Below are 23141 nucleotides of genomic sequence, written 5' to 3'. Positions count from 1 at the left end.
TGTTTTGTGAAAAAAAATTGCAAATGTCTCGTTTAAAGTATCTTTTATTGACTCTTGATCTCATCCACAACCCAACACTGCCCTCACGTGGGCGATAAAGGAAGTACTTGTTACTTTGTCTTTGTATCTCAATGTGAAGAGCAGAATTAGTTCGAGGCAGTTTTAAAAAAAAACTGATGTCCTCTAGACATGCACACAAGCTGTACACAATGTCACAGACACACACACACACACACACTTGAATCTTCTCCAAAGAGTCCATTACCAAATAAAGATGATTCTGATTCATCTTCAGGCTCTCCTCTTACTCTTCTGCATTTTTCTACCTGACAGCGCCCCCTTCTGGGCTCCTCTCACCATGCCCTTGAACTGGCCCTGCAGCTTGGCCCGCTTCCTGTTTGATGAGACAAAAACACACACGTGCACGCAATGTTACTAAAATGGACATCTTCAATGAACAAAATGGTTTAGAAAATGACGTTCACACCTTCGATTGAGCTGGGCCTTCTTAAGAGGGATATAAGCATAAGGGTCCAGTTTGCCCGTCTTCTTAACGTCCCCTTTCCCTTTCTGTCAAAAATATATATACACAGTATATATACAGTATCCATGCATATATTTATGCCATCTTTGTGTTTTCACATGATGCTCACTTCACCTTGGACTTGTAGTCTGCTCCAAAGTCTCTGCTACCTCCCAGAGATCTGTGGATGCCCGACCCACCAGCTGAGCAAAACAAAGGAAACTTCAATTAATTCAATCAATTCTGGTGATCGAAATTAATTTTAAAAAATATTTCATATAAAATACCAAACATATATAGAAATTATTAGCTGAAATACTAAGCCAGACTGCCCCCATAGAATAAATAAATAAATAAATAAATAGATTATTATTTAATAAGATGAAAGTAATAATACAATCAGAATCATCTTTATTTGCCAAGTATGTCCAAAAAACACACAAGGAATTTGTCTTCGGTAGTTGGAGCCGCTCTAGTACGACAACAGACCGTCAATTGACAGAGACATGAAACTTGTACGTATATAGCAATTACCAAGGTACCCAAGAATGTTCATCGGTATTTTTTTAGATGACCGGCAATAATGTTTTTATGATTAATCACTGCTAATTAAAATAATACCTATCATCTATAATGATGGGCAAATACATTTCCTTGATTGATGATCCAAAAATGTGTTGCATTAATTTGTAGCATCATTTTAGATTATCGTAAAAATTAAGAATCTAATTAAGTAATCATAGGAGTAATTTAAGTAATATTCTTTTCAAGGATATCGAGCATAATATTTCCCTTGATTGATAGATGAAAATGCATAGTATATAAATTGGCATCTTCATTTTAGTTGAAATGTAATGTGCAGATGTTGGTGCAAAACGGTATATGATATCAATATAAGTTATAATACGAACTTCAATGATGCGTGTTTGGTAATGGTAACTCAAGCAAAATGGCGTTATTGATACCCTGAAAAGTAGTGATTTTGGAAATGGCCGACAGTGACGATATGTAGCTTTTCGTTGCTGAATTTTGCATGGTTTTCTTAGTAAATGAAACTTCGTAACAAGCCGTAACTGGCAAATGCACGTCACATTCTCGAGAATACGCACTCTCGCACCTCATGAGTAGGTAGATGTGATGTTTTAAACTTTTTTTTTTTTATAAATACAGAGATTTAACTAAACAGAAGCTGATAAAGATATGCATATCAAATATAATAGAAAGTTTTGACATCATCGGTTAAGTCAGTGTTAAAATGATCATGGAAACATTTATGAATTAGTTGTTGTTTACGTTAATATTGTAATTGTAGCACGGTGTTGCGTTGATGAGATTGATCCTAGGAGCTCACCAAAGAAACCTGAAGCTCGATGAAAGCTTTGAATCGCAGCAATTAAGCTTAACAAGTGGATACATTTTGACAAATATCATGGTGTTCTCATTGAATTTTTATATTATCTTTGAGTTGAGGGAGATGAGCAAAGTGGGAATTTCATTGTGAATGACAATTATCTTGAATCTTTAATATTATTCATATTAGGCACAAATAGCAACGACAAAAGCAGCTTTGACTACACTCCATATGTAAATATACATGTCCATCCATCCATTTTCTGAGCCGCTTACCCTCACAAGGGTCGCGGGATAAATATACATGTAATATATGATATTGTAGATAATATAAACGCAAGTTGCATTTAGATTTAATTCATGAGGAATTCATTGTTATGCATGTACAAATCTTTTACAATAAAATCTTAACATGGGCCTGGATGCTGCAGGCTGGACAAGATGTGTTCAAAAAGCTTGGCTGCGTATCTTTGCTTGCCATTAGCTGGCAACCAACTTGCAGACTGTGATAAGTCGCCATAAAAACTAGGTGATGATGAATCTTTCTTTTTTTTGTTAATTACTTCATGTCCTCCTTTAGTGACAACAGTTTCATAAACGTTACTCGTTACATGCCATGGAGGCGCTCAGGGAGGTATTAGGGAGTACACCATCGCGAATTCACGGACATTTTTTCTCTCCTCCCAACTTGCTGCTTCGCCTACCCCTAAACCTATGCAGTCCTACTTAAATTTTACATGTAGTTTATATTCTAGTGTACCTTTATATTTGTGCTGTGGTTCTGTGTCCATATCGTCAAAGTTGTCATCTCGAAGTTTCCTCTTTTGTGCCTTTTTCTAAAACAAAACAAAAAGTGAAAAACATAATGAACATTACCAATATATAGCCAATTGTGTTGAACTTTGGAGGGTCATCATTGGTAAGACGACTCACGTTCTTCACTCCAACGTCTTCCAGAATATCATTCATCTCGCCCTCATCTGTGAAGCATGATGAGTTGTCAGGACCAGACATGCAAACACCAAAGGCATGAAAAGGGTGACAGACCCAAAAAAAAACATTGGGAGTCTGGGGGGAATCCCCGGGCCCCCGCAGAGAATGTTTTAGATTTTAACAAATTAAATCTGGAAGACTTCAAGCAGAAAAACATTTATTTACACCGCTCAAGTAGATTGATGTACATATTTAAGATTCAAATTAAATATGCCTCATTTCTTTGCTTTTTTGTTTTGGCCTCCAACTTGAGCCAGGCCCATCTCCACCTGCACCTGATGCCTGCTTCAAACTGTGCCACATGAATAGCATCCCCCTCTTTAAGCACTCTCATTCCGGAAAAGAATTGACAACAGTCATTGCCTGTTCCACGTCATTTTTCACTATTACCAACTTCAAAGGCTAATCCCAAATGCATCATCCAGGAAAATATTAAGTATTTGGTTTTTTTTTTTGGCCATTGCTAAATTAGTTCATTCTGTATTGTGACAATCACTAACATTGCTCTGTCGCTTAATACATTTAACTTTAACATCCGTAAACTAATTAGATAAATGTAGGCGCATTTCCTAATGAATACAAGATGTACTAGCAGATCAACTCTTGTCGCCGATGTTACGTGTGCTTTGCGGTTCCGCTGGGACCACAACCAGGGCCACGACCCGCAGCACCTCAATGCAAAAATACAAAAGACCAGCGCAACAAATACGACACTGGCTGATCTGATGAGCAAAAAATGTTGCTTAAACGTAAGATTAGCAGAGAGGATGTCCGCTACAGATGTGGGTAGAGGAACCAAATATTGTAGTCAAGGAAGAGTACTGTTACTTGACGATAATGTGACGCAAGTAAAAGTAAAAGGTAGTTCTCCAAAAAAAATTTAGTATGGGGAAAAAGTACACAGTGAAATAATTACTCAAGTATTGAGTATAAATAGTGAGTAACTTCTGATTTCCTTTTTAACCACAGCATGAACATTAATATAATAAAAATATCAAAATAAAATGTTTTTTACTGCAAGGTGTTTTCTCAAGTTATAAGTGGGCTGAAACATCCACATTTGGGCAGATATCCATCCATTCATCCATTTTCTGAGCCGCTTCTCCTCACTAGGGTCGCGGGCATGCTGGAGCCTATCCCAGCTATCATCGGGCAGGAGGCGGGGTACACCCTGAACTGGTTGCCAGCCAATTCCAGGGCTCATACAAACAAACAACCATTCCCACTCACAGTCACACCTAATGGCAATTTAGAGTCTCCAATTAATGCATGTTTTTGGGATGTGGGAGGAAACCGGAGTGCCCGGAGAAAACCCACGCAGGCACGGGGAGAACATGCAAACTCCACACAGGCGGGGCCGGGGATTGAACCCCGGTCCTCAGAACTGTGAGGCTGACGCTCTACCGTGCATTTGGGCAGATAGTGCCAGACAAATACTACAATACATGAAAGCTGTTTTTTTGTGCATCTAAATGTAAACACGAATAGCACGCCGTTGCCTTCATGGTAACGACTACCTTCCCAAAATGGCCGCCATGTAGGCACGACAATTAGCCACCTGGCTTATCCAGTGTTAATACCTATGCCCGGGAAGCCCAATAGAAGACGTTGTGTGAGGTCATGAGGCTTTCTTGAGTCGTTTGATTGGTGAACTAGACTTAACCCTCACTAGCGCTTAAACTGGATTGGCGCAAACAGCGCCCAATGCGGAAGTTGAAGTCTTGCACGAAATAGTTAATAAATAAGAAATAATTGATAAATAAAAGTAGCGAGCGACACTTAAATAATTGAAACGGAGTAAAAGTACAGTTACTTCTTAACAGCTGAAGCGGCGGACGTGTTTTTTCTGGTGTCGTCAACTCCTGTGACTCCAAAGCAGGTCCCGAGCGCACAGGCGGAACCTCAGGCCGATGCGCTTTCGCATATTAGTCCGCCGCAGAGTAATATTCAGAAAATACATCTGTGTGTGGATGGTGGATGTGTGTTCGAGGAGTACGAAAGCAGCCTATGATGACGATGACGGCGCCCCGAAGGAAAAACTCATCGGATCCGTACGATTCACGTAAAGGGCCTATTTTAAGTTCAAGATGGTAATTTCGCCGAAAGGCGACTGATTTGCATGTATGCAGGACATTTTCGGGTGCTTCCAAATAAAAAAAGATCCTGACTGTTACCTTTCTGGTCGTCTTCGTCGTCCTCTCCCCTGATGATCAGCCGGCCGTCTGACGTCATTTTGAAGCCGTGCGCCGCCTTGGCACTCTTCTTTTTCTTCTCGGGGTTGGTGGCTGCCAAAGTGAAAATAATATTGTTGAATACACATCCCAGTGGTCACGATTGTACATGCACTAAATGAGGGGTCACCTTGTTTGGATGTTTCATTGTGCACTACTCTGTTATGCTGTGTAAAAACCAGTCCAAGTGCTTTCGTAGCATAGCGCCACTATGAACATAGAAGATTATGCAGAGCAAATGTTGTTTGCGCATTTTGGAAATTTTCAATGGTTCGTGTTTCAATGTTGTGTTTAGTGGTGGAAAAATTACTTGACTAATCGACAACTTATCGAATATCAAATTTATCGACAACTATTTTGATAATCGATTAATCATTTAGGCATTGTTTAAATTAAAATAGTCAATTCTCTGATTTGTGTAGTCTTCCATGAAAGCAGGCTGATTATCTTTGTATTGAATCAAAATAAGTCATTTTGTCAATCCAAACTTTTGCAATAAACAGCTAGAAGACATCTGTCAAACTGCTGCCCATTGTGAAGTGAGTTGAGTTCACTCGCAAGTTGAAGCAAAAAAGAGAAAGAAAAAAAACCGGCCAATCGGCCTGTATCAAAAAAACTTGCAAGCCTGCTCACTTCTATCTCAAGGGACCACTTGTATTACAACATTTAAAAGAAATACATTAAACATTGTACAAATACTGTACAAAACACTGCCCCTAAAAATATACATCAATGAAATTATGAAAATATTGATATTTTCTCTTTTACCAAGCACTCTTTGTGAAACTTTGGGGTCCAAGAAGTTGAGAGGGTCGTCATCTTCTCCCTCTTTCAGCCAGGCCCGACCCTTCTGCTGCTTCCCACCTTTCTTCTTCCTCCCGGCCTTGCCTTCATCGTCTGACAGATCGCTGTCTGACCCTGCCAGGATGTCCTCAATACTGAGAAGACAAAACAACAAGGTTTCAGGTTGAAAGACCGGTCAGTGCCGCGTATGGACAAAAAAAGGTGTTGTACCTGTTATTGGCAGCTTTAGGAGCCTCCTCTTCGCTGTCAGAGTATTCCTGCTGCTCCGCCGCTTGTTTCTTTCTCTTATCATGAGCATCCGCCTTGCGAATGTTGGCCAGAACCTTGTGGTGTTCAACAGGCAGCATGCTCTTCACCAGCTCAAACCTGCACACAATTACACACGACAGCATACAGGACTGGCAACCAGTTCAGGGTGTAGCCCGCCTCCTGCCCGATGATAGCTGGGATGGGCTCCAGCACAATTTCATGCTTTTAATTCAAAAGCCCTCCTTTTGGTGTATGCACCTTGGCCAGCAGGGGACAGTGAAATACAGACATATTACATTTGATTGTGTAACATGAAGATGATCACAACTATGCTGCAGTAATATCTATTTTTCACAAAGGATAAAGAACTTATGCCTTTTTTATTTTACCCAATTCATCGAAAAAAATCGATTGATCAATCGTACAACAATTAACAATTAATTAACTCTTCTATTAGATGGCAAAAGGGGCAATTAACCTGTGTATTCACCTTTAGAGACAGTTTGGTCATGTGCAGTGAGATTGTTTTTCTAATTTGAAGTATGAGACTGCACAGTTGAGGTTGGTAAACACAGCTGTACAAAGAGTACACTTCTCTTCATTTCCCAGAAATATCTACACTATACACAGTTCTCCAATTTCAAGGATGGAATGCTCTCACTGCATTAATTGAGAAAATACACACGGGAAAAAAGAAAGATTCCTCCAGGGCTTACCCAAACTTCCTGATAAACTTGGTGAAGATATTCTTGAGTTTGGTTCTGAAGTGTCTCCTCGCGTCATCGGTGAGATTCCCGATGCCTTCCATCTGGCACGAAAACAAACATGAACTAATGTCTACCACAGAGGACTCCATGTTATTCATAGTGTGTTATGCACGGCATGTCCGCTGCATACCATGACAGTGACGTGCGACGCCAACCTCTTGGGCTCCATGACAAAAAGGATGACCTTGATGAAGCTCAGCGCCGCTTTGACCACCTCTCTGGTGCGAGAGGTCAGCAGCAGACACACGTTGTGCAGAAGCTGCTCCATGGTGGACACCTCAATGGAGTCTGACAGAAATAACAACAACATTAAGACTTCACTTCAGTCGATACAGTAGATATAATAAGTTTACACACCCGTGTTCAAATGCCAGGTATTTGTGATATAAAAAGAGACCAAGATAAATAACTAAACCTTTTTCCACCATAAATGTGAACTATAACCAATCCAACCCAAGTGAAAAAAACTCTAATATTTTAGAGAAGGGAAGTAAAAATACAAACAGGTTATATGTCACGTGTCCCACCTTTATACTCGAACACCAGTCGTGTGAGGGCCAACACGGTACAGGTGATCATGGTGATGGAGCCTGTGAGGCCTGCGTACACCATCACCAGATACTGCTCCATGGCCTCTAAAACAAAACAAAAAAAAATAAAATGAAAAAAACCACACACGTATTGTTATAAAAATTTTAACTACATGGTTTGTTATGCTATGGTGCTTGCTTGTGACAGGACAACAATACCTGGAAGATTGAGTAAAATGGTAGAGCTGACTGGGTATAGTAACCTTTTTTTATCTAACCTAAGATCCCAGATGTTAAGCAATACAATTAACTGATTATTGAATTCAGTAATAAAAGAATTGGATGTTTTAAATAATGCTATAAAATGTGTGTAAAATTTACGGATAAAAGGTTAAACTTGAGGAGACTCATAGTCATTATATTTTTTGAAAATAATTTCTTTATTTTGGTGGACATGGATGACTGCCACAAGTTAAACGCGTGGAGATTAAAAACGTCACATTACCTTCTAGTGAGCGTCTCCCTTCTTAATTTAAGCATTATTATTCAATTTAATTATAACCAGTCAATATAAACGCTCATATTTCAGCAAGGTTATTAATGGAGCTGCACCTTTTAGTTCTTTCCGAACCTGGTGACTTACTACAGCCACCAAAAGCTTTTTTTTTCCCTCTAGATAGCTACATTGTTAATGCTTCACCAATCCTGTGATTGAACTATTTTTATGATTATTAATTAAAACAATGTAATTCAGGAATATTATAGAAACTAAGATCTTTTACCTAAGCCACTCTGAACACTCACTTTGTTGTCCATCCAACGCATTACATTTTGCAAGAATTGTTTAATAATAATAATAAAAAAAACAACAAGTTACCTTAGGAATGGGCATTTGATTATATTTCATTCCTTCATTGACTACATTGACTACTGGAAAATCAAACCATGACTTAATTTTAATTATATATTTAATTGCATCTCAATGTTCCAAACTCTTGTTTCATCATCATAGGGATCAAAATAATGCTTCCTGGGTTTGTGTCATTTTGTGTGTTGTAATTCAGCTTCCGTAGTTGACATCATGTTGGACTTCATTGGAAAGCAAACGTCAATGAGACTAAATCAACAGCTGTTTGTTGGAGCCACGTAGTGCACTCCATTTTTCCTCAAATGTTCTTTTCTTGCCTTTGTTCGTTTACCTTTAGCATTCCCACAGAAGCGCACAAACACGTTTCCTATTTCCAGCAGCAGGGTGTACGCGTTCTTGCGAGTGCCGACTGACATTTCCTTGGTGCATACGATCACCTAAAGAAGAAAGCATCCTTGTGTAAATGTCAGGAGTCGGTGCCGGGACACTATGTTGGCGTATGTTTGGGTACCTCTGGCAGCAGCGAGGCAATGAAGTCTTTGTGCTCGTCGTCAAGTCTTCTCATGATGTGGATCAGACACTTCAGTCGCGGCTGAGGACAACGATAGTGTAACATTATACATCACTACAAGGAGGCTTAATCGATAATAATGAACTCATCGGTCAATTAATTAGGTACATACACACACACACTACACAAACTGTAGTAAAACTGCATGATGACAACAATGCATCCCACCAGGCTTCCTGCAATTGTTTAGCTCCATTTTGATAGACACTGGCAAGGTGGTATTTATTTAATAATTATGTTCATTTATTATTGGTAGTAATATTGTATTTAGTAGCATGAAACAAGTAAATAAACATCATTATTACTGTATCACACAGAGCTATCGTAGTTGCTGTCCTAGTTTGCTCTAAAGGTAACCAAAATATTATGAACAGTCCTCAGTAGTCAAGTTGTCCACCAAAAGGAACGGCAACCACAATAATCAATATTGCCACATTTCTGACAGTGTGAATCAAAACACAACATTATCTTTATAGAGGCACAATTTTTGGGGGCTGTCACATTGTGCAGGTGTGCCTAATGTGATGTCCCACTAGTGTGTTTTGTACTCTTTTCTCACCCTTTTTGCTGGGGACGAAGCATTTTTCAGAGTCTCCACCAAGACCGCCTTCAGAGTCTCAAAGTTGGCCAAGACGAACGAGCTGCACTCGTCTCGCTCGCCCGCGCACATCTCCTCGAGTACGCGGTATGCCTTCTTCTGCATGCCCGGTTCTTTAATCTGAACAAGAGCATGGATGGGAACAGGAACAATGTTTGGAGCCTGCACAGCTTTGACCGCACGTGCAAACAAACCTCCAAATATGGCCTGATGAGCTCAAAAGTCTTCGTCATGGTTAGCTGATCCAAGAAGGGCGCCATGGCAACAACAAGGTCCATCATCGACAACCTAAGAAGTAGTGGACAGCGATATAATTCCTGATCTTCTATTGCCTATTTCCTCAAACAGTGCCCCAATTAGTGGATGGGTCCTTCATGCACTTGAACAATTAAATATATCCCTCAAATACTTAGCACCTACCGAGGCACGTTTGTGGCTTCTTATTAAAAATGTGTTCCCTGTGCAGTATTAAAGACAATCTAAAGGCTGCCGTACACGGAGCGACGGGGCCGAACCCGACTGTGGCAACTCTTTCCATGAATGTGTGGCAAGTCTTAGAGTACGTGGAGAAAGCATCTTTAGTGACAAGTAGCATTCCAGTAGACTCAGACGTGATCGGGGCACAATGTAGATACTTTATATACACCTAACGTTATTTAAAATTAGAAAAATGTGTTTGTACAAATAAATGCCTCCCCCCAATAGATATGTCATCTGCAGTTGAGTAAATAAACTGGGCACGGTAGTTTCATGTTCTTACAACATAATTGAAACAATATTACATAATTTTATAATAGTCAACTTACCGTGTGAACTCTGTGCTTTCTGCACGAGTCAATCTCTCTGTGGCTTTTTGCAGGAACGCGTTGATCATCTGAGGGTGATATAGGGTTTAATTAGCAGGAGCTGCTATAATGAAAACAATGTGTGTGTGTGTGTGTGTATGCGTGTATGTATGTATGCATTTTAGCTAACCTGCTGTTCAGTTATAGTCAAGTAGACTTTAATGGTGTCCAAGACGGCCATTCTGTATGCCCCAGACTCTCCCTCGGCAGGTTGCTGGCTGTACACATTGAAGAGGATGGGCAGGAAGTTCTTGGAGAAACGACCCATTTCGTCCTTTTCCTCCTCTGCAGACATGGACAGGTGATCAGAGGTGGCAGTGTCACCGAAGTGTAAGACTAACCACACAAAACAACATCGCACCAATCGTGCAGCTCTTATTGATGATGGTGCGCAGAGCCTGGCAGACGGTGAGCCTCAGGTCGGGCCGCTCGTTGATGGCCGTGCCGAGGGAGCGGGCGACGCCTTTGAAAGACGTTACCAGGTCCACGGGACACATGCAAAAACCAGGAAGCATGGTCCAAATCTGAAAGGCACATGCTGCTTTAAAGTGCATCCACGCACTGTACACGCACTCACTAATGCCCATATTGTCCTACATTTTTATTACGTACGCATTGACAAACAGCCAATCATTGCTTTCAACATACAGGTGCACCTCAATAAATTAAAATATCTTAGAAGGTCAATTCCTACCTAATTTTTATTGTTTTTTTGATGTCGTATTCAAATTTGGTGAATTGGGTACACTATTTGTCAACCAGCAAATACAATACACCACCGCCTCAAAATAATCACCAAAATTATACCTGAATCATTAAATACTTCACTCTGTGTATAGTGCATCTCACTTTTTAAATTGAACTACTGAAATAAATTCATTTTCCATGATAATCTTATTCATTGAGATCCATTAATATATTTTTACTGAAGTGTCCATCAAACCCTTACCGTCACAATATACTGCATGGGACTTATTCACTTTGTTTTGCGGAAGACAGTGAAGACCAGAGCCGATCGCTGTTACTTTGCTTTACTAAACCAACCGCCAACAACTTTGGATGATGATGAACGTAACATTTGGAGCTATGACTGAACACTGAAAGGCTGACTGATTAATGCAGGTCAAATCGGGTGACTAAATTAGCCAATAGCATGTGAATCATGCCGGTTTCAATGCAATGCTTTGAGTCTAATATTGTATTTTTTTAGCATAAAATTGTATTGTGAGTTACTCTGTCATTCTCAGCCCTACAACATTAAGACATGACATTTAGCTTTGAATTTTCACTGCTCCATGTTCCAACAAAGTGGGCATAACATGGTGTTTTTTTTCCCTGAATGCATCCCAAAGGAGTTACCTGAAGCTGTAAGGTCTGATAGACTTTGGCTTCCAGTTTCTGACCCGCTTGCTCAAAATCTTCAGCTACAACACAACGAGATGCAAATCATTTGCCAGTGTCATATTTAAGTGTCTTATAGATCTTTTTACAGAGATTCAGATGTACCTCTCTGCTTGAGCGTAGAGGCCAGAGGGAGGAAATAGGAAGTGAAGAAGCCCAGATGAGTGTTCTTCACATGATCGCGGATGACCGGGACAAGCCAGCTCCGTGGGAAGTCCAGGTCATCGCTAGTGAGGACCAAAAAGACACAAACAGTGCAGTTATGCCCAAAAAATACATTATATTATGTGTGAGCATTGAGCACTTACTCATCACCAGTGATGTTGAGAGGCACGACCCCCAACACAACCTCGGGGCCCATGCTCTCCACAGCGCCCCCAACCGCCAGATCCAGCTCGCCACTATATGGGAATCGAGGAGTGGCACGCAGGTCGGCAAGAGACTGCAAAGACTACAAGGAAGGCATAAAAAAAAATATATATATATATCACACATTAAGTATAGTGCATTTTTAGCCCTTTTAAGAAGAGCTCCAAGAGAATCATTTTCCAGGACAAAAGACTTTCAAGGACATTGACTACAAATTTTATCACCAAGTGAGTCAATAGCTTGCCAGAAAGCATTGGATCCCCCTCAAAATACTGATTATCAATTTACATTTCCTCCTATAGTGAGCGATATTTAATTACCCAAACACAGAATCAGCTGTGTATTATGTGGGAGGCCTTTATCGGTACAAAGAAATTTTTGGAGTACTTTTGAAAATTTTTACTGTAGTATTACAATTTATGTCATGTGAAAATTTTAATTAATATTGTGTAGAAATGCATCAAAAAGAAGCAGCTGAAGTCACATACACGTCATGCAAACAAACATGAACACACAACACTTTGGAGTGATTAAAAATAACAAATCATGTGGATCAAACCAACAAACTGAGTCGGTCATAGTTTGCGCAATTTCTACACTGTCAATTTGAAATAATGTCCTGTTTTTGAATAAACGTGATGAAAAAAAAAAAGTTTTTCTATTTCTACCGATTAATCGACAATTAAAATCTTTCATCGCAGCTGCAACTATGCTAAAGGTCATTATCTTTAATGACCATCACCATCTGCTCATAACGTGAGCATCATTAGTACATCTTTAATAACATGCAATAAAACTGCACAATTTCATTCATCTAATGCAACTGACTGAACTGAAATATTATAGTTACTACCGGGTGTCTAATTGAGGCTATAGTAGTATTGTATAGCAGGGGTTACCAACATTTTTGAAAGTGAGCTACTTCTTGGGTCCTGAGTAATTCTTAAATAACAAATTTGCCCAAATTACCTTAAATTACCCTCAGTCTACGTCAACAATTTAATTTTGAAATATATATAATTTAATTAGATAATTTTCACTGAGGTATGACTGTACCTTGGTCATGACGGGATGCGCACGTTTCCCCGCAACCTTGTAGAAGCAACCAAGTATTTGCAAAACAAAGGGCCAGGAGGCATGGAAGCGATAGGACAAGCCTACCTCTACGATACTGAAACAAACACACACGCACACACAAACACCACACACATATTAGCATCGCGACACAGCCGGCAAATTGTTTCAAAATGAAAACAGCTCGAATCGAATACCGGAACATTTTGCAGACATAGGACGGGTTCCCTGCAGAGGCTGTGGCTGACACCATGCCAATTTCCTCCATGCGAGGACCCACACACTCAGTCAACAGCGTCTGAAACATGAACATAAACCAGTCAGAATGAATCCATCCATTTTCTACAGCATTTGTCCTGATTAGGGTAGCAGATGAAGTACACCCTGTACTAGTCGCCAGCCACTCACAGGGCACATATTGACAAACAACCATTAATGCTCACATTAACACCCATGGTCAATTTTGAGGCTTCAGTGAACCTAATATGCATGTTTTTGGAAAGTGGGAGGACGTTGGAGTACCCAGAGAAAACCCCACGCAAGCAGTGGGGAGAACATCCAAACTACACACAAAAAGGCCAGAACCGACCACTGTGAAGCAAAGGTGATAATTCCTGATGGCGAGATGAAGCTTCATGAGGCATCGTAACACTTCAGTCAGTTGGTTCGAGTAATAGTTAATTTCTTGATGCTTCATGTGCACACAAATCCACCTGCTGGCCATGTGTATAATTACAGGGAGCTGTATCTTAACCATGCATTGCAGTCTTTTTGGCACTTGTGACCAACTATGTATTACAAAACAATGTTTGACCAAGTAATTTCCATACAAAGTGTATAATGAATTATTTTTCAATGTACCTTGTGCATAAAATATTCATCATTAATGTATCGTATGATGTGGCAGGCTGTATAATGTTTTTCTGTCACTTACAGAAAATGGCATGGGCTTAAAAGCAGGCGGAGGACTTTGAACGTGCTTATTCAGAAATAACTGTTTAGTAACACTATTTGTTTTAAAAGTGATTCATTCAAGAGCAAGATAATATAATTTGGGGTACAGTATTTTTTTCTCTCCCACTGAGGTTTTATTGTACCCTATTTTCTTGGAACATAAACAGTGGAAAATACAGTTACTTGATAAACAAACCTAATTAATAAGCCTCAAGTCGTGATAGATATTTATCCAGCACGGTCCTGCCTGAAGCTCGAATTGACGCAACCACCAACCGCTAGGCTATTACCCACAGTGCTGGTTCCGTGACCAGCAGCCAATTTCCAAAGATTCCAAGGAGAAACGGCACCATGTGAGCTGTAATCCGTTACAGTCACTCACTCTCTCTACTGTCCAAGCTATCTCCAAACGCGATAAACACACTCCAAACCCTAGTAGCCTATACAAAGTATAACATCTTTATCCAAACTCTGAGCTGAACCCGGCGCTATTTAAAAAAATAAATAAATAAATAATTGAATGCATGAGGGATTTATACTGCTGTCAAAACTTGTGACAAAATCTGAAGCACTTTCCGAATCAATCACGTGGTTCAGCCGGGCACAGAGACTTCAGATGTCATCACTTCGAGCTCCTCCCATAAATGAAGGAAGCATCGATACACGCTTTGCGGGAACACCCCCTTCATTACCCGACACACGCTTCGAAGACTCGGCACATCTCGTAACATCACTAGTCCTAACCACTCTTCTGCCGTGCTGCCGGTCAGTATTCAGGACACTGCAATTCGTTCATAAAGATTCAAAAACATATTTGAATTATTGAGGAAAAATGAGAACAATAAAAATAATAATAATCATCATTCATAATGAAATGGCTTTACAATAAACTGACATTATATACAGCCTTTTAGGAAAATATCTTTTAATTTACACCAATAATTGTCGAACGTTAACGTTTAAAATATTATTGTACAGTGGTTCTCAATTAAAATGCATTGCAAATAAAAGTTAAATAAAATTGTACCTAAATCTTTATAAACAAACAGTTCTAAAAGGTTAAATGCAAATGTACTGTACTTTAAAGTATAATACATCTTAACTTTAATTAAAAGTACTGTACAGGATTAAATAAGGTTTGAGCCATCGTAAAAACATGCAGTTTTAAAATTTATTTCAGTGATTGTTTTGTGTACTACTAGAGAGAGCCATGCGTACCACTAATGCTACATGTACCACACTTTCAGAACCACTGTATTTAAATGAGAATTAGAATCATCTTTCTTTGCCAAGAATGTCCAAAAACCACACAAGGAATTTGTCTCCGGTAGTTGGAGCCGCTCTAGTACGACAACAGACAGTCAATTGACAGAGAACACTTTTGAGACATAAAGATATTGAGAAAAACAGTCACAATTATACTGCATTCCAGGAAACAGATATTTCAGACCAAGTCCAACTAGGAAAAACCAGAGGACCGTAAAAGGGAGACACTCTAAAATAATTACTATATAACAGATTATATGGTAAATGGGTTTTCACTTGCATAGCGCTTTTCTACGTACGGTACTTAAAGCGCTTTAACACTGTCTCCTCATTTAACTACTGATGACGGAGTATCAGGAGCAACTGGGGATACAGTATCATAACAGATTATATAAATGTGTATTTACAGTACTACCACTTAACGCAACAGCAGTTAAATGAGAAACTGCTGCATAGATTAATCACAAAATATTTTCTGCAAGATGTTTTCAAATGTATAAAGTTTAATTTAAGAAATGATCAAGTCTGCCATAAAAGATGACTTAGTTCCAAAAATTCCTGGCAGTGTTGAATGCAGCATGAGCGCCCTATATACTGTGATTAAACCAAATGTGTTTTTATGAACCGAGTGGCACATTGATGAGTTTTAACATTTATTGGACACTGCATTACCTTGAGCATGCTGGCGGCTGCAGAGACCACCTGCATGTGAGGGGACAACAAGCAGGACATGGCAGCAGAGAAGAGGCGAGGCAGGTGGCCCAGACTCAGAGAACTCTGCAAACTGCACAAAAGACATTCACTCATTTGAACCCAATGGCAACTGCGGGTGTCACTATCGAATCTTATTAGAATTGATTATCCTATAGATATTACGTCCAGTATTCAAGTAATCGCCTCCCCCACCCGAAAAAAAAATATTTTTAGTACTAGCAGTAAAGGAAAAAAATATATATATTTTTTTTTCCTTTACTGCTACTAGCATGCATTTTATTCTCATTTATGAGGGCTGGACTTATATCCTTAAATTGCATATGCTGGTAATGAGTGTATGGTATAGACTGTGTCCAGAATTGGAGACAACAAAATTAGCCTTTGCTAAATGGTTAGCATTCACGATTAGAATTAGCGCGCTAGCGTTTCTCATTTTAGGTAAAAAAAAAAATAATAATAATAATTAAAAACACTAACTACTACTACTCAGCTCATTCATACATGTACATTACACATCTAATAATGTCTTAGAAATCACTTACAGACGCTCCTCTATCGTTTTGGGCAATGTTATTCACTGGCCCAACAGCTCATCAGTCTGCAACAAATGCCCATACGGTAAACATGGATAGTGGCCAAATGGTTCCGGGAAGCGCAAATATGCTTTTATTAATATTTTTATTGCCTCGAGTGATAAATTTTAGCATCAACCAATTTTTGTGGTCAACTCAGCCGATTTATTTTTCAAAGCCCTAATGGCAACACACTTGAAAACGCCAGAGATCATTCCCTAAGTGGGTGTTACCTTGCCAAGTGAACGTGCGCCTTCTCCATGACGGCAAGCCAGGCCAGCAGAGGCTGCAGGTCACTCTCACTGGGCTGGTAGTCGTACAGCGCCTACAGAGAAAGTCACACACAATTATTAATCGTATTTAATTCCACAGTAGGACAACATTTTGTTTTAACGTTGCCCCAGTCTTACGGTGATGATTTGTGCATTGAGTTCAGGTGACAGGTTTGAGGTGCTGGACTTCCCGCTGAAGAGTCTGTGAAAGGTCTGCATGGCGCTGGCAGTAACCAGCTGCACACAGAAAAACGACAGCTTTTGTCATTTTGTTGCATCAAAATAAATTACCGGTAGATCAAATATAGAGAAAATCTGCGATCAATGTAAAGTACAAAAAAAAAAAAAAACTTGTTAATATGAGAACATGTTATGAACTTTGCCATTGATGTGTACAATGGGGTATTAGGGCCACAGTGAAAATAAAAAAATTAAATATTCAGTATTTTGGCACGTCATCAGTATCAAGACTTTATTATTACTGTCGTCTGTATTTGTATTCAGTCCTCACAAGAAAATTAAGCAGCTGCTTGTCTTAGAAGGATACATTACATTGGGAGGATTTTGAAATTCACTTGTTTAAAAATATCCGACTTTATATTAAAACAACTTTCTTCAGTGTCCCGCACTCCTCTGTAAATGAGTACTGTTGTCATCAAGTTCCTTTTTCATTTTTATTGTTGTGTTATCTTCATCAATCCCCTTGAGAAAGAATACAGAGATATTATATATTTTGTTTAATTTGTCAACAGACTTTTTTCACTGAATTGACAGCTCTACACTTGTCAAGACAGTTCCACGCAATAATCCCCCCCCCCCCCCCAGAAAATAGGTGATTATGGGTTAAGCTCATAAAAAAGCAAAAAGGGAGTGTTGCAAATATATAGTTTTGTTCAATATATGTAATTTTAAAAACTGCATTGCTGAACAGACGATATGCGGTGATCATTTTTGTTGGCATTTCAAAAATGTTTACAAAGTTGTCCCCGCCATCTCTCATTTTGCCTGCGCTACGCTGGCACCAAATCAAAGAGCATGCGCTAATTTATTTGCATATACCCCTCCAACAATATGCAAAATGAACTGCGCTGCAACATAGCGCGTTTGGCAGACGCAGTCCTGGTTGCACCCTGTTAGTAAATCAGCTTCCACATCTTTTTACACGTGCAACCGAGTCCCCAAACCTTTTGTAAATCAAGCCCTCAGTTTCTTTTCTTTTTTTTTAACAGCTTCCACCACCTTCTCACCACATGGCTGAGCGTCATGACACGCAACAGCATCTCACAACACGACTTGATTGCCCCGTGGGGGAAAGTCAACATCAGCTCCTTCAGGAGGCCCAGCACGTGGAGCGTGGTGGTGTCTTCTCTGCTCCCTGTATGCACAAAAACGCATAAATTAAGACTCGTTTATAATCTGTAGGTTGAAGAAGTAGCCTACCTCCTGCCTGCTCCATCTCCTTGATGCAGAACTTGGCCGTGGACGCGGCAGCGGGGTGATGGGCGGGTGCTTTGTCTGTGAACAGGAAGTCGGCTCCCTCGTAGTATGGCACACACGCCTTGCTGTGCCGCTTTACGCACCTACACGGAGATATACAAATAGCAATGTCATGTTAAACAGTTGCCCTGCAATTGACTCAAGATCAGTCCAGGGTATACCACGCCAGTCGCCTAAAGTCAGTCCAGATTCGCTCCTGCTCAACCGCAACTTTAATAAGGAAAAGCGCTATAGAAAATGGATGGATGTTTCCTCCACACAAAAAAAGGAGAGAAGCGAGCTGACCTTGGGTTTGCTGTGCACGGTGAAGCTGAGCAGACCGTGGTATGCCTGAAGAGTGGACGGGTAAGTCCACACAGTCGTGTCCTGTTTCCTCAACAGAATGGCCAAACATGACACAGTCTAACAAAGACAACAACAAGACAATCAATCCAATATGTTTTGACACAATTAAGAAAAAATAAAGAGAATGTATTCACCCATCTGAGAGATGATGCGCTTTCAGACGAGGCCTGCTGGGACATCACGTCCATCAGAACCTTAGCGGTGTCTGAGAATTTGGAAATGAGCACTGGGGCTGGAACCCTGACAGCAGCCAATACATTCATTGATTTCATTCTTCAAGAAATTGACATGAATGTGTCCATTTGTGTAAGGGAAAACCTTTTCATGGTGAGGTTGAGGAGGTACGCAACTGCAGCCTGTGATTCTGCTGAATCCACCACCTCCAGAGTGGTCATCTACACACACACAACACACTTGCTGAAGATATTCAAATAGTCATATACAGCAGATCAGTGGTTCTCAAACTGGTGGTCTGCAAAATAATTCGCAATAAGTCATCATGTTGTATCATTTAAAGAAGTGTGTACCTATATACATACATTGTGTGGACTGGCGTGCTAATCAAACACATAATAAAGCAATTACTATACTATATAATGTTCTATATCCTTTTTTTAGCATAAAGGTGGCTTTTCCAGGATCAAAGGTGTAAATTACATGAACACTAAATACTAGTTTTTTTTAGTTAAAAAGAAGCTAAATATAGATGAAAACATGAAGCTCCATGAAGACGGGGAAAATCTGCAAATTTTTGTTTGATGTTGTTTGCATCTTTGTTTAAGCAACGGGGTTAGAGCTGGGGGGGAAAGTTGCGCCTTATAGTACTCTGAACTTTGCAGTACATTTGTGGTTGATATTATTTTAGAATGTTTTAAAAAATGAAATGTGAACTATGCATCTTTAACCCTCCTCATTCATCATTATAGCTACAAGTGTTGAAAGCAATGGATCTCATACTTTTTAAACCAAATAATTCACTCATGTAACACCATCACGAACATTCAAATACAACAGCATAGTAGGCCTAAGTGTTCCCCCCCCAAAAATTAAAAAAAACAAGGCAAAAGCTTTTTTTTTTAAAGTATGTTTAATATTATTGTAATCCAATGTAACAAAATGCAGTGTTTAACTAACACGGGGCTTAAATATAGAATGAAAAAAAATTATTTAAATAATGCTTGGAAACAAACAGTTTTTAAAAAATTAAATGCAAATTAATTGCACTTCAGTTAAATACAACTAAACTGTACTTAAAAAAAGAAAAGTGTAAGCCCCTGTAATATGCAAAGTTTGAAAATTTTATTCTGTGATTTTTTTTTCCACGTACCACGCAAAAACACTTGTTTAAAGCATGTTTTATTGTGCTTAAGTTATTCATATTCAACTTGGAAAAGTCTGCTGACAGTTGTAAGGACAGTAATGTTAATGTTAAAATGTTACTTAATACATTGCCTGTACGGTTAATAACAGTTATACGATGGAAACAGTTTGACGATAATTGATCCATGTGCCACAGCATGGGCTGCGGTTGACCTTTGAAGTATCATTGTATATTGAAAGTTTAGCACAATTACCAAAGCAGCATAATACTCTGTTTCTGTCTCCTTCCCTCCCTGGCTGCGAATCACCTCCGTAACAGCTGCCAACACAGCGCAGATCTACAAGACACATTTAGAAACAATGTTGCTGTTACAGTTGATCACAGAAACCTCAACATGGAATCCACAAGGAACAATGTTTGTTCCTTTTGGATGATAGCCATCCACCTCTCTTCTTACCTCTTTGTGAGCAGCTGAGTTGGACTCCCAGAAGCGTTGTACCTTCTTGAAGGTCAGGTTGGAGCAGTCCGAGAGGCCGCTGAGGAAGGTGCCCGACGTCCTATCCGACAATGCCTGATCCGGCTCGTCCTCCATGCATGCATCTTTCAGGCTTGCCGTTTTGATCTCCAGCGGACCCGTCTGCAGCTCATTGTGGAGCTTGAGCGCATCAACTGTCAGATCACTTTTTCCTTTTACAAAAAAAGGAAAAAATTCACTCTTCAGAATTAAACTAGGCAGGCATGTGGGCAGCTGCGTGAGTGCGCAATGTTTGTTCAGGGACACTACGTAAATGGGAGTGAATGTGATCTTTTGTAATACAGTACATCATTGTAATAATTTATTTTTAGGAACATTATCATTTGTATCAGAATGCTTTAGTTAAAGCACTGTGTGATGACACTGTGATAATATGGAATTTATTTTGTTTTGTAATATAAAAATAGATTAAATTACTTTGTTAATATAATCAACCAGAGTTCCAAGAAATGTAAATTTATGTCATACTTTGTTGTGTGCTTTGTTTGCACATTAAGGACCAAAGTCCTGTTTTTGATTTAATTCCTCATTTAAAAAAAATAAAAATAAAAACAAGCAACAGTCCTCATGTTTTCAAGATTGTAGGGTGAAAGCTGCAGCTGGCAACTAGTGTGGACTGGATGGGTGGCAACAATGGGGAAATGAAATGCCAGTGTTTTGAGGGTAAAGTCCTGTCAGCAACATATTGAAAAAAAAAAGAATTTTTGGACCAGTGAACTGAACTTTGAAGTAGTTGGCGTAGAAAATGAACTTTCCCAACACTGAACCTGTATTACTTCACATTGCAGATTTAAAAAAAAAAAAAAATGTAATTTCATTATTTCCAATACTGTGCAGCCCTAATTAAGATAATATTTTTTGTGAAAAAATACATCAGATTTTATGTTAAGGCCATTATATCATAGTAACACATTTAAAAGAATGTACAGTATAATGCAAGCATGAAACCTCCCTGCGGGTTTATGTTGGAAAAAATGTGACGACAGTAAACTGAATTTGTCGACCACTCAGTTTTATTTAATTTGTACAATAGGGCGGCACGGTGATCGACTGGTTAGCACATCTGCCTCACAGTTCTGAGGACCCGGGTTCAAATCCGACCGTGTCTGTGTGGAGTTTGCATGTTCTCCCCGTGCCTGGGTGGGTTTCCTGCATGCATGGTAGGTTGACTGAAAACTCTAAATTGCATGTAGGTGTGAATGTGAGTGCGAATGGTTGTTTTTCCTTATGTGCCCTGCGATTGACTGGCGACCAGTTCAGGGTGTATCCCGCCTCTCGCCCAGTCAGCTGGGATTGGCTCCAGCACCCCCATTACTCTAGTGAGGATAAACTGTATCGAAAATGGATGGATGGCTAATTTGTACAAATCAGGTGAAATGACAGATTAAAATGAAAACAAAAATAGTGGCAATTACAAAATACACTGATATTTTAGGAAGATAATGCACTAAGCACCAAGCAAACAAAATGGACAGGTCGCTGTTATTACCACAGTACTGTTTCCCAATTTTCCACCATATGCGCAGGAAATTTGAGATGAAAATAACACGCACCAGACCAAAACACAAAGCAAACTTGCACTGATCTACCTATACGGAGATAATAAGGCTCAGTTTTAGGTGAGTGGGATATGTCACCCATATATGCACAATTAAATGAGCATATAAATATGCACATGTGATGTGATATGCGCAATTGTCAAATAAAAATGTACCGGCATTACCAGAAAACTAGCAACCCTGACTGTTTTTTGTCAATGTCTTTATGTCTCAAAGTGTTCTCTGTCAATTGACTGTCTGTTGTGTGTTTTTGGACATACTTGACAAATAAAGATGATTCTGATATTGTTACAGCAATATGTTTATGTTGTCTATCATGTGTATATGTTGGTTACCTTGGTGTTAAGAATTGGTCTGTTAGAGTTGGAATTATATACGAAACCATTTTAATTTTAATTTTGAGCTCATTAACGTACTGACTTTCCGTGTATAAAACGAGGAAACTTTAACGCATAATATTTCCAGGGCTTTGCAAATAAATGACAAAGTTGTGAATTGAAGCTAACTGGCTAGCACTAGCTCATGTTCGCCCAGCCCCTAAACCCACGTGCCACATAAATGGAGAGCTTTACCGGAGGGTCGGCTGAAAAAGCGACTTTTAGCGGCATGTCGATGTCGATTCGTCTGCGGGTTGGAGTCGCTGCTGTGTCCTTTCTTCCATCGTTTGAGTTTCGAAGCAGTCCCAGATCGAAGTTTCCCCGATTTGGCCATTTTCACGCTCGCCTTGCCAGCTGTGTACACGCAACCTCCAGATGACTCTGTCGCTCATCTGATGACGTCACATTGTTTCTGGTTATTTTGCCTGCAGAGGGCGCTGTCTACCTTAAAATGAACATTCCCGCATGCCTCATGGATAGCTTGCTGATTTGTTATATTTTTTTAGTTCTATACTGAACAAAAATGTAAACGTATTGCTCATGCTCTATTTTTCAT

The 23141-nt window shown here is 39.6% G+C and overlaps 1 protein-coding gene across 1 annotated transcript; it reads right to left on the bottom strand.

The window, feature by feature from the left end:
* Positions 1-26: 26 nt before the first annotated feature.
* Positions 27-22980, bottom strand: rrp12 (ribosomal RNA processing 12 homolog). Its single transcript, XM_061689543.1, is given in 35 exon segments — positions 27-394; positions 488-570; positions 659-726; positions 2634-2709; positions 2807-2853; positions 5041-5151; positions 5866-6035; positions 6112-6267; positions 6867-6958; positions 7048-7205; positions 7445-7552; positions 8647-8752; positions 8827-8907; positions 9446-9604; positions 9679-9772; positions 10291-10358; positions 10460-10614; positions 10691-10853; positions 11689-11753; positions 11836-11957; positions 12039-12181; positions 13156-13270; positions 13371-13471; positions 16066-16177; positions 16913-17004; positions 17090-17188; positions 18199-18326; positions 18392-18482; positions 18484-18531; positions 18734-18850; positions 18928-19033; positions 19112-19188; positions 20368-20451; positions 20572-20801; positions 22781-22980. Coding segments are annotated over 35 exon segments (3867 nt in total). The 5' UTR covers positions 22920-22980; the 3' UTR covers positions 27-291.
* Between the last annotated feature and the right edge of the window lie 161 nt (positions 22981-23141).

Source organism: Phycodurus eques, chromosome 11, assembly GCF_024500275.1.
Source record: "Phycodurus eques isolate BA_2022a chromosome 11, UOR_Pequ_1.1, whole genome shotgun sequence".
Taxonomy (NCBI): Eukaryota; Metazoa; Chordata; class Actinopteri; order Syngnathiformes; family Syngnathidae; genus Phycodurus; species Phycodurus eques.
The sequence above is the reverse complement of the archived record's forward strand: the minus strand, read 5'-3'. Positions and strand labels throughout refer to the sequence as shown.